The sequence below is a fragment of the Simochromis diagramma genome, unplaced genomic scaffold (assembly GCF_900408965.1).
Source record: "Simochromis diagramma unplaced genomic scaffold, fSimDia1.1 OVJJ01000371.1, whole genome shotgun sequence".
Taxonomy (NCBI): domain Eukaryota; kingdom Metazoa; phylum Chordata; class Actinopteri; order Cichliformes; family Cichlidae; genus Simochromis; species Simochromis diagramma.
The window spans coordinates 1,003,568-1,018,423 of NW_024386920.1; the positions used below are offsets into that span (position 1 = coordinate 1,003,568).

A 14,856-nucleotide genomic window follows, 5' to 3' on the forward strand; every position below is an offset into this window, starting at 1 on the left:
GGCTTTCTCTTCAAGCAAGCACTAAACATATGAGGTGATCAGGTGATTAAAAAACAAACTGCCACACAGTTTCTCAGCAGCCAAAGCCGCTGAGGCGATAATCTTCTCTGCCACTGTCTATTTGTCTTTGTCTACACTGTATGTTTTTCTCCAGGCTGACAATTGAGTGATAGAACAGTCGATAGCACATTAAGAGAAGACATGAGATAATAAGGAGCCAAGACTGACCAAGGTCGCAGTGATCAATAGCCCTGATCAGAGAATTACAAGTCAGTGGCTGCCCTTTTTTTCCTGCCTGCACTTCACTGCTTTTTGCTATTTTAACTATTTGTTTATTGAATGTTTCAACCATTTGTGTGTGTATGTGCCATTTGGTCTAAAGTTAGGGAAGACAGGTGTAGCTATTAGATGTGGTATAAGGCTTAACCTCAGCTAATTCACTAAACTGAACTTCTCCATTCGTTTTCTATTATCAGCGCCTCTTGGAGTATATTTCTAATGTGACAAAATAAGAAGGCATGCTTTGTATTAAAGACTACCCAGCAGGCTTGTGCTTCATTTTCACCGAGTTAAACAGTACATCTGTGAGTTGCAACTATAAAGATTATGGCTATAGCATGCTAAAGAAACTAGTTTGCATTAGCACCTTTGTGCTCCATACTGTAGTCTAAACATGGCTGCGTCTGGATGCAAATAAACAAACATGGCAACAACCAAATGTTGAAGCTTCAACATGTGAGTACAGAAACCAATCGATGTCACAACCTCAAAACATGTCAGAGGAGGCTTTAATCAGCGTAGACATATTTATTGCCAGTATTCACTGCAGATTCTTTCTTTAGGCAAACAGGAAATGGGACGTGTTGTCTAAAAAAGGTTAATCTAGCAGAGCGAGGGATCTCAAATCTGAGAATCTCTTTAAGAATCTCTTTGCAATGTTTGAATTTTTACATGTTATTGGCTATAATTTTGCATCTAGGGCAAAAATTTGAAATTGATTTATTTGTCTTTGGTGTCTTTCTGGTGTAAATAGACACTGTTGTTAAAAGTGAAAAACCTTGTGGTGGCTGGTAGTGCTCCCTCACATTGTGGTTTCCACTCACCATCTTCAAAAGAACACCCCAGGTGCTGTTCACATTTGGTCTTAATATTTAGTGGTTCAGTCTCTGTGAGAGTCCAAAATACTGTAATGTGCTCAGGACCAAAGTGGCTCAAATGTGTTTGACTCACTGCCATAATAGGCTGAGGCTCCACATCTGGCCTATAGAGGGCACTAGTACTCAAGGAGTGCAACTGTGAATGTCTCCAGGGAGTCATTCTCCTGTTCTTTGACAGCATGTTTGCATTCAGTCCCTTGGCAATGACAGTGATCAAAGTCCAGTTTCAGTCTGTAGTCATTTCTGGTAAAAAAAAAAAAAAAAAAGAAAAAAAAAGACCAAATGACGTCCAGGTTTTACTCATATTTCTTTCCATGGTGGATTTTAAAGCATTTGATTAAACTTATTCCATTTACCTACTTAAATTTACCAAGTGACTTTATTAACTTTTTACTACAGTTTTACTAAACTGAATAGGACACAGAGCAATGCTTGGTTTCCACCAGGAAAATTGTTAAGAGTCATTGCTTTTCAGGAGTTAACAGACTAGCATCCACCCAACAATACTGCATGCTGTGTGGCAGCTGTGTGTCATGTAGCTTCAGCTCTAACTGCGCAGTGCTTTAGACACACTGCTGCTGCTGGTGTCAGGAGAGAGATGGAGTGTGGGGAAACAGTTTAGCCCTCAGTATTTAGTAAATATTAGACATTCAGCTGAAGAAAAGACGTTAAGTTACTTGTATAATATTAGCTTAGTTCTTTTCAACTTTTTAAAACTTAAATAAGTGTAAATAACACTTCCAAGCTCCATCCAACCATTTTCTTCCAATAATCTAATTCAGGGTCACGAGGCAGGGCTGGAACCTATCCCACCTGTCATAGGCAGAGAGTAGGGTGCACCCTTCAAGTAGAAGAAAAGTCCATTTACCATGGAAGGACAGACAACTCATAACGTTCAGATCTCTGAAAAGACACGTCTATTTTGAAATACACATAACCAACCTATTCAAGTGGTTGTGTGTTGAGTAGCCTGAATAATTGAACAAGATTTTTGACCAGTTTGCTCTAGTTCCCGCACACTGCTGAGTCGCATATGAACACCTCAGACGAGCCTCTGTACCTTTTCTCATCCTTTCAAACCAAACTCTAACAAGTACGCTGAAGTGAAAAGGCTTATTAAGGAGAGGAACTATGGAGAGACGAGGCTCTCACTCTAAGTCAATACACTCTGATGATGCGGTACATGAAGGACACGCTGCAGTGGGCTTCTCTCCGTTATGTCTATTTGCATATGGCACAAAAAGGAGGATGAGGGGAAGCTGAATGGAGAGAGCAGAAGGAGAGAAAGAAGTTTGCTTTGTCTGATCTACCTTCTGCATAATTTCATGGCGGTGTCCTTGTTTTGCACCGCACAAAGGAGCAATGAGGAGCGTGCCACGATCCTCACCACCTGCACACATGCACCACCCATCTCTCTCTCTCCCACTTCCTCTCCTTCCACCACCAGCTTATTCCTCACACGGAGTAAAGGGAACAACAAGTAGGGCAATAAGTGGCAGCCGTACTCCCACAGTGCAAACACTGGGTGTAATTAAGCGACGCCGAGAGATAGAAATAGGGAACAGAGGGAGGAGAGGAGGGCTGATGAGTTGCAGGAATACAGAGGGAATAAAAAATGAGGCAGCTCTTCTTTTCTTGCTTTTTTTCTCACTTTTTTTTTGGTCAGAACTTTGCCTGTCACTCCACCTAGCTCTGAATTTTCTTCTCCTTTTCAGCCCCCAGCTGGCGTTCCTCGTCATCGCTTCAGCCCAATCTCTCATTGTGCTTACGGAAATGCAAAAGAAAGACAGTGACATGTCACATCGCAGGGTTAGGCACTTGTAATTATATGTTATAAGTCAATTAGGCCACCAGCATTGAGGTAATTACATCATCATCAACTGACGGATGTGCTCAAAAGGCTGATCCGATCAAGGTCAACTGCAGCAGGGGATTCATCGATAAAAGCAACCTGCTGGCTCTCTCTGACCTCGACACTCCGGTCTGCCTGCGATGGAGCTCGGTGGCAGCTATAACTAATGATGAACGTGGAGAGGGTTTTGGGGTAGGGGTTTCTAGGTTGCACCTTAATTGTCGATGAGCTGTAGGTGCTGTGGGGTGGCATAAAAGTGCCACTCGATGACATGGGGGGTGTTAACTCCCGGGACCTCCCCGAGGACTGCCCTCAGCTCAGGTAGTGGGCTTGATGAATGACTGCAGAGGTGTGTGCGTGCTCCCTGTTAAACAAAGCCGGTGCATCATTCTGTCACATGCACAGACGCACACAACACACACACGCGTGCAATGAATGCTATCATTAATATCTCTAATGAGGAGGAAACAGCAACAGACTCCTGCGTAACGCCTGTTGCAGTAAAACTCATCCAACATACACGGCTAGTTTAGAGCAACCGCTTCACCTTATCGCACTTAAGATGTGCAAAGTGCATATTGTAACTAAGTATTGTAGCCTTAAAACTTGGTTGTCTAAGTTGCTACAGCTTTTTAGGCCCTGAGGACATGAATGATTGTTGATTGAGTTTTCTTCTCATATCGGCGTCGGCAGCTCTGATGCTGCCTGCGTGAACCCCCATGTGCCACCGCGGTGCCGGAGGGGAAAACACAGACGAGTTCATATTTAATTAAAATACCCAGTGAGTGTGAGTTTGCCACAGTTGAATTGGGGTGATAACAAGCTGATATTGAAGGAAATTCTGTAGCTTTATGAAGCCGTGCCTGTTTTCTGGTGTGTTTGGGGAATTTGGGGGACGAACTGATTTAATGTTACAGTTTGGAAGTTTTACACATACATTATTCTGGTTGAGCGGTTGCTGTAATTTTTTATTTAACAAACTGGCAAAATGGTAATGACATGTTCTAGTAAATATTTTTAAAAGGGCCCTGTTGTGCTCATTTCCTGCTTCATATTTTTATTCTTGGACTCGACTAAAGTAGCTTTGCATTGAGTCATGATTGGAAAACAATCATTTGTCTCATACCTTGGCGCAGCTATTCAGTTGATTTTCTGTTGGAACCAAGTCATTTTAGCTCCTTTCCCCTTCCCTTTAAGCCAGTTTTCTTCTGATTGGCTGCCCCTTGTAAACAGAAGGTTTGAACAGCTGGTGGGTTGGGCTTCTGCACTTAAAACAGTCTTAATACAGGAACAAATAAGGAAAAAAACTCTGGAACTGAGCAGCAACCTCCATGTGACTAAGAAGAAATTGGTGGTTGCCCGTGAGATTGATTATTTTCATTTATTTATTCATATTGTTGTCGGTGACCAAATGCAAGTAGTTGTGGCTACCAGACCTAAGTGGTGACCTTGAGCTTGAGGATGCAACACCTACAGGTGGCAACAACTTTCAATCACAAGGTGATTGTTGTTGTTTCTCGCGTTGGAGGCAACCTGTTTCCAAATATTTAGGATCCTAAATATGTGTCACTGTCATCCCGATTGATTCAGGCAGTCTGAATCATTCTGCCCCTATGAGCTGAACTAGGGGACACAACTTATCTGGTTACTGACTCTTTGTATTCTTGTTGTATTCAGAGACATGTTGAAGCAGCAAGCATGCCAACCATTCTGCAGTTAAACCGCTGACCTTCAACAACTACCTCAGTACTTCTAGAGGACTTTCTGAATTTCAGTTTCAAATCTGTGAGGTTCAAATTGACGCCACTGCCCAACCATTCTGTTGCTTACTGATAGCAAATTGACTCTTGCTGTTTTATTGTGGTTTTGACACATCAAAGTCACTTTGAACAAAGCAGCTGACAGCACGTGGGCACAGTCCTGATGACCATCTATGAAGCAACCCATTTTAAAGGCAACGCTATGCAAGATCATAAGTGGCAATAGTTTTTTGTTGCACTATGGTACCCAACCTCTGTTTTCTCTAGTGTCACTACAGCCTAAGTAAGGACTCAGCAGTTACTGTGGCTGAAAGTTAAAATCTGATATTAAGAATCTTACCAGCCATTCATACATTTCTTGTGCTTATTCTGTTCTCCAAATATGTAATTTCAAGAAGTCACCTTGAAATCTCACATTAATCTGATGGCAAGTCAATGCACCGAAACCTATTGTATTCTATTCCATTCTTAGACAAATAACACTAAATTGTCCTGATACTGGGTCTTTCTGTGTTTCCAGACTTGTTTGTTGGAATATTCTGTGTGATTCATAGTTTCATGGTTATATTTACGTTGTGTATAAAGTATGCTTCAGTTAGCCTTCAGTTCTTAGTCATCTTAGAGTTTTCAGTGCATCGTCTTCCCCTGTGTTTAGTCAGCCTTGTCGTCATGTTTGTTTATCTCTTGTCTCCATTGTTGCTGTCCCCGTATCTGTTTCTCTGTAGACTTTTTTTTCAGTTTTTCTGTAATTATGTCCTCAGTCTCCCTCTGCTTGTGGTCACGTCGTCAGCTCATACTGTGTGTTTTTTTTATTTTTCTGCGAGTTCCTTTTTTTTTTTTTAGTAGTTTACATGTTTCCTAGTTTCCGGTTCCCTAGTACCTAATTTTGTTTTTTGTATTTCCTTTGAGCCTCTAGATTTGGCAATAAAGCTGCTTTTTAGTTAATTATCTCTGTCTCCAATGGCTGCACCGGGGTCCTGCCCAACCTAAATAATCCAGCTTCTGCACTGTTTTTGTTTTTTTTGTTTAAATGGAGAGGAAAAGTTAGCTAGTTAGCTTGTTTAGTAAACACGTGAGGGAGTATGATTTGACAACTAATGTTGATGTTCATACAACGTCCTGTTTGAAATGATCTGTGCCAACACAGCTACAGGTATCACTGCTCTGCGTCTGCATCTTCCCAATGAGGCTGGATTAAGCTTTTAGCACTTCAGTAGTAGTTTTAGTAGTAGCTAGCTTCAAGAAGCACAATTTTTTGCTGATAACTGTTTCACTTCTGAAGTCAGTGTTGTCATCTTCCAAGCAACAGTTTTAAGTACAGAGTACACTATAATCAGACTATACCGTATAAACCAGAGCAGCAAACTTATAGCTTAATATAGCCTTTACTGCTGCGCTCCTTCTTATGGATTAAAAGTTAATAACTTAAAAATGATTTTTGGTATTTCTTTCCTTTAATTCATCTGCAGCCTCAGCAGAGAAGAGAACCAAGCTCCACAGCTCAGCTCTTTCTTCTTCTCTTCCTGTCTTTTCTCTCTCCTTTGCTTTCTGCCTCTCTTTATATCGAGTCTAGATCTGCCCATCGTTCCCTGCCATTCTGCATCTCCGTCAAACTGGTGACATCATGCCCGAAGGAAATTGTTGGCCTTTGCTCTTAAAAATATTTCCCCCAGACTCAAAATGGGTCCAATTTCCTCTTGTAATTGTTTCATATTTTTTTCTAATCAGACTTTAAAACCGTTGCTAGCCCTGTTAATACAAACTCAGCTGTCATCTGAGGATTAAATAAGGCAGGGCGTATAACAGGAAGACTTAAAGAGGATTCAGCGGCATTTAGAAACAGGTGAATCTCTTCAAGCATTCAGTTTGTCACAGTTGCACCAAATTTAATTAGGAAGCCACTCATTTGACAGCAAGCTTATACTTTTAATGTCACATTACCATTTCAGTAAGACAGCACCAGGGCTGAAGAAAGACTGATTTTTTTGCATTGAGGGATTTCATTAGTTACAAATTCATCCCACAGTGTGACTGCAAGCCCAAACATATATCCATAATGAATTATCCACAGGAAGATCATGGGCTTTCTAAAAGGGCACTCACAGTGATTCCCCTGCCAAAGCCAGTGCCAATGCAAATGCCAGTGTCAGCGCCAATGGCAATGTCAATGCAAAAGCCAATTCCCTGTTTAGATTTTTTTTTTCCTTTTTTTTTTTGCAGAGAATAATTATGGATCCACACCAAATCCCACTCGGTCCTTCATCTGCCCATGCTTCACTTCACCAACAAGATCAGTGCAATTCAGCTCAGTAGTTTTGCTGACAAGATTGCACTTTGCAAGAAGTTGCTTATGAATCCTCTAAGGTCTAAGGCAGGGGTGGGGAACTCCAGGCAACTTCATGACATGTTGAGCAGTAATTTTTGGCCATTTGGATGAAGGACACATCTAAAACCTGCAGGACACCGGCCCTTAAGGCCTGGAGTCCCCCACCCCTTGTCTAAGCTGTCATTGGTGATAACGCTAACTCATACAAACAGAAAAAACCCAACACAAATATAAATGGAACACTTTTTAGTGCATGTCAGTAAGAATGGTTACGTCCTTTGTCCCTGATCGAGTAGACTTGAGAGAACAATTTAATAAAAACAAAAGTTGCAAATTCTGGCCAGGATTGGCGTCATCGCCAATAATTTAGACCTCAGAGGGTTAAGGAGATATCTATTTAAGCCTTTTTTTTAGCAGCATCCGTAACCATTAAACAGAACATGCACAAACCGGTAACTAGTAAAGATTAGAAGTTAATTACTTGTTACAATAGTTTAAAAGGGACTATATTTATGCCTCAATTTCTCATTCAACCCACACAATCCTCAGTTTGCATTAAAACAGTCTTTGCTGTTGTAGAAGGTTTTACAGTGACTGATAACAGACACTTAACTGTTGTTATATACTAGTAAACGCTGCTAACACAGATACGATGTGGACATCAGGTTAATCCAGTTTTGAGCATAGTTTCTTTTAAAAAGAACAGCATTGTAGCTACTACACTACTGATGCCTACATGTAGGAACATGAAGAAAACACTACAAACAAACCCCAAACCAAGTAACTTCTGAAGGCTGTAATGTGACAGAAAAGTGATGAAAAAAACAGAACCTGGCCAACTAACTGGAAATTCACCCGGTTTAATTAAACCCAAACATTACAGAACGAAGTCAAAGACGAAAGTAGCGCTTTGAACGCAGGAGAGCAAAAGCAGTCTCGTCAAAACATTTCACTTTCATGTCAAAGGTGAAAGTTAAAAAAGCAAAAGGATGGGGGAAAGAGATCAGTGCTGTTCAGCGGGTAAATTTGGCAGGATGAAAATGAATATTTGATTTTTGTGCTCTTCCCGAGAATGGTGATAAATATTCAAAAGAGGGCAAAGCCTGGAGAGCTCCCCTTCACGAGATGAGACATCCAAGAGGCTGCATGTGTACAAGCACGCACACACACACACACACACACACACACACACACACACACACACACACACACACACACACACACACAAAGAATAGATAAAACTCAAAGCAGTGCAAATATTTGGAAAATACAAAAACGATGTTCAAATCTGTGATTTCTGATTTATTTCCGCTCAAATAAACACAACTGTGAAATTGTGTGCATGCTGACATTAACATGAATGCATGCTAAAATAAATGCATACACACATAGACACACACACACTGACACACTTGCATCTCCTTACTCCTTTTTCACACTTTCCACTCACATGATCAACAGGACCTCTAATAGAAAAAAACACTTGGAGTTTAATATATTGGACTCTCCACCTTTTGCTTGTAAAAGTGAAGAAGGTTCTAGGATCTAAGGAGCTTGGAAAGAAAAGCGTCTGGACTTCTTTCATTTTCGTGAAGACGTTTTACCTCTCATCCGAGAAGCTTCTTCAGTTCTAAGAGCAACTGGTTGAGATTATCAAAGCTTCTCAAACAGCCACTTCATAAACGCATGGCACAGCATAGAAGAGCCATCTCGACGGGACAATCTGCTGTCCATCTGCATCTAAAGGACAAAGGTCACTCTTTCAAAGATGCCAACGTTCACATTTTGGACAGAGAAGACAGATGGTTTGAAAGAGGAGTGGAAAAGCCATCTATGTCCACTGTGAACAATCATCTTTGAACAGAGGTGGTGGCTTAGGACACCAACTGTCTGCCATCTGTAATCCAGTTTTGAGATCTCCTTCCCAGACGCCTTAACGCCCACTCACATCCTGGACCATCTGACCTCAGTAAATCACATGATAGGGTGGGGCTAGGTTTCACAATGAGCTCACCCAAAACCTTGGCTGATTGTGACCTACACAGCTTGGCTTGTGTGATTAGGTTGAGGATCAATAGGGGGTCCATGACCCTCTTGGGGACACTCCCATAGGGCTTTAAATCTGGGAATTTCCACCAGTTGCTCTTAGAACTGAAGAAGCTTCTCAGATGAGTGGTGAAGCTTAAAGAAGTCCAGATGCCTTTCTTTCCAAGCTCTTTAGACTACGATGAGCTGGATGACTAAAAACCTTCACAGACAAGTTTCTTGGATAAACATCAAACCTAAAGTTCAGTTTCCTTCTTTTTCTCAACCTCTCAAGAGTACCATGACCACACAGAAACTCATTATCTCCATTAAAGTAAGTCTGAGTTGTTGTTAGTCAAAATAACACAAAGTTGGTGTCAACAGTCCTGACAACCACAGATAAACAACTGCATATTGTCTGTGGTTGTTCACGTTCTCAACTATAAGACATTTACCACAACTGCTTGCTCCAGAAGTACAGTACTGCATACCAGCTTGCTGTGAAGCTCAGATGAAAAAAATGTGCTAATGCATCAAAAGCACCCATATCCATTTTACAGCAGGCCACGAATATCAGCAAATATGTATATTGATAAGAAGTATTTGAAGCGCCTTGAGGCGACTTTTGTTGTGATTTGGCGCTATATAAATAAAATTGAATTGAATTGATAAGAAGTATTGGTGTCAATGCTGTTATCAATAAAATGCTAACAACAACCATCCCCAGGGGAAGTTATCTATGACGTTCAGTCACTTACCGTAGCGGTCTCAGAGTTCTCAGCAGCCTCAGCACTCTGAGCATGCCCAGGATCTTGGTTTCGGATTGGGAAATGAGAGACACCAGGATGTCAATAACAGAAATCATGACGAGCATCCCGTCCAGAACATTCCAGCTGCTCCTCAGGTACGCCTTGTCCCCGAAAAAAAAGCCCATAGACACGATCTGGACAGCAAAGAAGACAACAGTAAGTTATTATAAAGCAGAAAGCACTGAGTTTAGACTGCCGAGTGCCAGTTTGGTTTGGATATTAGTTCAAATGAATTATTCACCATGAATATAAGTGGCTGACAAATGATACACGAATCAGTAATTTAATATCTATTTTTGTCACTGTGGCTGCAATTTGTTTATTAAGCCAGTGTTCTATTTATTAAGAGTCGGTGCTTAATGTCCCATACGCCCATCTTATTGACTTAGTGAAGTGACTGTTTGTGTGGCAGTGATGATCATAAAAGCTGCAAGCGCTCCAAACTTCATGTCTATTTCCATAGGTTTCACTCATCACGTATTCTGCTGATGAAGCGATATGCATTCCAGAACATTATTCCCTGAGATCAAACTTATTAAATTAGGCCAAGACAACAGTTTTTGCATCATGCAGTTTCACAATACTCCAACTGAAAAGATGAGAGGCGATAAGATTGTTTGTATAAGTCGATACTAATCAATATAGCGGACAATTAATTTAAAAAGGCTGCTACAGAGGCCTTTGTTTTTGATTTGGACTTGACAAGGCCATTGCGACACTTGACTCTCTTCTTTTTCAGCTGTTCTCTTGTACATTTTCAGCTGTTATATGATAAAGTTTGGGAAGCTCATCTTGTAACCGGAAGGTTGCCAGTTCGATCCCCAGGTCTGTCTGTCTTGGTTGTTGTGTCCTTGGGCAAGACACTTCACCTACCGCCTACTGGTGTTGGCCAGAGGGGCCGATGGCGCGATACGGCAGCCTCGCTTCTGTCAGTCTGCCCCAGGGCAGCTGTGGCTACAACTGTAGCTGCCTCCACCAGTGTGTGAATGTGAGAGTGAATGAATAGTGGAATTGTAAAGCGCTTTGAGGGTCTCGAAAAGCGCTACATAAATGCAATCCATTATTATTATTATTGTTATTATTATAAGCTTTCGTTCTCAAACACATGGCCTCGCATTTGACCCAAGAATACTTTGGCAGTCCTAGGAGTTTATGGTCGACTCAATGGCTGCAAGGTGTTGATGTCCTGTTGCTGCGAATCAAGCCCAAATCATCACCCTCCACCTCCGTGCTTTAGAGCTGAAGCATTTGTGCCAATATTTGATTTTTGCTACATATTATGGCCAAACATTTCCACTTTGGACTTATCTGTTCAAAACACATTGCTCTAGAAATCTTTTGGTTTGTTCAGCTGCAGTTTTCCTCAGCTGTGCTGCCATAGTCTTTTTAGAGTGAAAAGGCTTTCATCTAATAACCCTTCTAAACAAGCCATAATTTTTCAGTCTCCCATGAACTTTTAACATTTAACTGAAGCATGTAGTGACTTTTTAGTTTTTAGGGTTTTTTTCAGTTTCTCTGAGCATTGCACAACCTTGATATGAATTTACTGGGACATCTACCCCAGGAAGATTAGCAGCTGACTCAAATGGTTTCCCCTTGTGAATAATGTTTCTCACGGTAGAATAATTGTCTGTAATAATTGTCGTTTGTAAATTGCCTTATAACCCTTTCAAACAGACAGACCACACAGACCTAAGTCCTCCAGATGTGCAAACTGCCAAACAATGTGCAAACTTCTGGTTTTATGGAGGTGCTCACACTTGCTGATGATCAATTAGTCAAGACCATTTGACTACGTGTCAGTTAGTCTGCCACTTACTTAATTCTGGCTGCTACTTACCCTCTGAATTCCTATGGAAACAGTTACACAGCACTTACTTACTCACACAATGCTTCATTTTCATTAAATAAATAAATGTACAATAGATGAATATATAATATATAATATTTAAATACAGTCACTGAAAAAGTATAGATGAAAAATTCAGTTGCATTTCATGTAACTGCTAACAGCTCAGTCACCTGAGGGCAACATGGGACATCAACTACACACTAAACATCTGTCAGAAGTCAACAGGCGTAAAAATACAATGTGTAATATTTAACAATGCAATCTATTTTTAATATGAAAGGCTTCCACTCCGTGTTCAGCTGTTTTTAAAAAATTAAATAAAATAAAAACTCCCTCCGAAATGGGGCAATAGACTTATTATAGTATTATAATTGAAACACGAGATAAAAGAGTAGACGCATAGTTGTTTTGTTTTTTAAGCTAGAATGTTTGATTAGATTTCATTTTAATTTCCTTTTCAAAATGCTCAACGTTTAAAAATGCTAAAATCTTTCATGCTAACCATTCGCCACTGTTACATTTTTGCATCACACACAGATTCCCTGAGCATTAGATGATAAAACCAGTGCTCTGTGTGTGCGTATTTGTGTGCAACCCCAACGTTTGTGAGTCGCCGGGACCGAAAATAGAGAAAGAGGCTTTGAATGAGTGACACCGATGAACTTTCCTCCCCTCTGCCTCCGCGAGCTCCTGCCCACGCCGCCATGGACCTCCATTCAAAGCTGGGCCATTTGAATACTGGCGAGACAATCCTCCTCTTAGCATTATGAAACTGCCCTCAGAAGGTGTGCATTCACTGTCTGTTCACCTCTCTCGTTCTCCCCCTCCCCTCCCCTCCCTCCCCCTCCATATGCCCACTCTGTTTTCTTTTCTATTATGGAATCGTTCCACTACATGCAGGTATCAGGCAGACTCTGTTATAGCTACAGCTTTGCGTCTTGGAGGTTTTGGGAGTGCGCTTTGGGTTTCTTCCTCTCATGCAAAAATCTTTGTTTTGTTTGCAAACACCAGGGTGTCATATCATTTTCGTTTAAACTTCAGAGCAAAGTTGAGCAAAGTCGAGCTCTCGATGCGAAGCAACCAGTGTTTTCACGGCACCAAAATAACCTGACCTACCAAATATTTTGAGGCACGAGAGCTGAAATCAACTAAGTGAATAAAAACAGGAGTCAGGGATAACTTCATGGGAGAATGAACAGCAGATATTTGAGTCTTTAAAAGGGTAAAAGTAAGTATGGAGTATGCAACATCCTCTCACACAGTGGCTAAAATGAGCAAAGCCTTTCACAAACTTTGCACTGGAGTTTAAAAGGTATTGTTGGCAATTCAGTGTGACTCACCTTTACAGTCATCTCAGTCACAAAGATTGCTGTGAAGATGTAGTTGGACACTGTCAGGAAAACCCGCTCCTGCCAAACAAAAGGGAAAAGGAAAGAAGAGAGTGAGAGAGAGGCTTCGTTGAGCGGAGGTAGTTCTCATGAAATGTTCTGAGCACCTTTTTTTTTTACTCAGTTTGTTGTTTGCTTCTAAGCTGACTTGTGTACAGCTGAATAATGCATGAGAGAGCTGCTTTCCACATACACTATCTGAAAACATGTTTGTGCAAACACCCCTATTGTACGCTCTCTAATGATAGCTGGCAGGCAATTATAAAGTTTACTTTGTATTAAAACAACATGAAATATTGAAACAAGGGATCTGATTTGGTATTTATGCTCGCAACCTTATAAGAGCGGTAAAAAAATGTACTCAAATATCTCATAAATCCCCGAGGGGTAAAATTCAAGACAATAAATGAGATCAAATAAAAGAAAAAAAGGAATTTTTGTTTTTTAAAACAATGCAATGATAGAAAAACTCTTCAACTCCCTGAATAAACAGCACTACACTGGGAACAAGTGGAATAATAACAACAGCACACTTTAAAAAATTGTTCTTTTAAATACAGTTGAATGCTGAAAGCACTGGTGCCTTTGAGGAGTAGCACAGGAATGGTTATTTCAGCTATTTTGTGTTGGTGTACATTACTGTGCAAAAGTTTCGAGTCATCATTCATTTCTTTATTATTCGGTTTCCAAGGAACCTGACGTTCTTCATTTCTTTTTTTAAAGCGTCTTGAATAGTAGTTCTCCAGGCTTTCTGAAGATCTTTCACAGTTTTCTTTGGACATTGGCTGCTTTTTCACTCGGTTTTAGTCGGGTCCTTTTACCTCATTTTCAATAATGTTTTGTTTTATTGTGTTTGTTTGTCAAGACACTTAAACTGACCTATGAATCATTCAATCACAAAAACGACACCTAACTCAAGGGACGAACCAATGTTGTGTCAACTTAGCAAAACACTTCAGGCACTTTGTACCTAAGAGCCTGTTGCAAAAACACATCATTTATTCCAATTTATTTTATTGAATCTATGAAAAATGGCAGAGACAACACAATGCGACAAACATCAAATAGTACATCTGCACCATCACTGTGATTCCCAAAGAGCTATCAGCCATATCTTGGCATGCTGTGCAGTGTGTCCTGCAGGAAGTGGAAAGCCTAAAACCCTATCTAAAGTAGATGAAATGTATCTGAAAGTCATGTCCTTAAGAAAAAGGAAAAAAAAATCCAGCAAAGATTTGACACAGGGCCTGAAAGATGCAACTGGTCTGTCAGGTGATCCATCTACTATTCATCTAGTGGCTATCAAGCAGCCGCTGGGGGATGAACAATGGAACAAATGCCAGGCAATACAAAGAAGAGCTTTGAATGGCTTTCAAGAACCCCGGAGAACTATTCCTGAAGACTACATGAAGGAGCTGCAGGAAGGAGCGCTTTCGCAGATCATTCATCCCAACAGCAGTCAGACTCTATAACTCCTCAATCACGATGTCACAAGTCACTGGCCATTGTGGACATCCACGGACACCACTTCATACATAATGCACCTTCTTTGTGTATGGACGTGTGCAAGTATATGTGTATGCATATGTATACATATGTGTGTACGTGTGTGTGCGTGTACATGTCTATACTTATAGATATCTAATAGAATAGTTAAATTTATGTCTTGCATATTTCCACAACCATA

The 14,856-nt window shown here is 40.7% G+C and overlaps 1 protein-coding gene across 14 annotated transcripts in view; it reads right to left on the reverse strand.

Moving 5' to 3' along the window:
- The window catches only part of cacna1g (calcium channel, voltage-dependent, T type, alpha 1G subunit), a 309,568-nt gene that overhangs the window by 57,663 nt on the left and 237,049 nt on the right, over positions 1 to 14,856 (reverse strand). For all 14 annotated transcript variants that reach the window (XM_040036706.1, XM_040036709.1, XM_040036705.1 and 11 more), the window contains 2 exons: positions 13,122 to 13,190; positions 9,879 to 10,063 (listed from right to left, as the gene is read on the reverse strand). In XM_040036706.1, the coding sequence (XP_039892640.1) occupies positions 9,879 to 10,063; positions 13,122 to 13,190 (254 nt within the window). The remainder of the gene's footprint in view (positions 1 to 9,878; positions 10,064 to 13,121; positions 13,191 to 14,856) is intronic.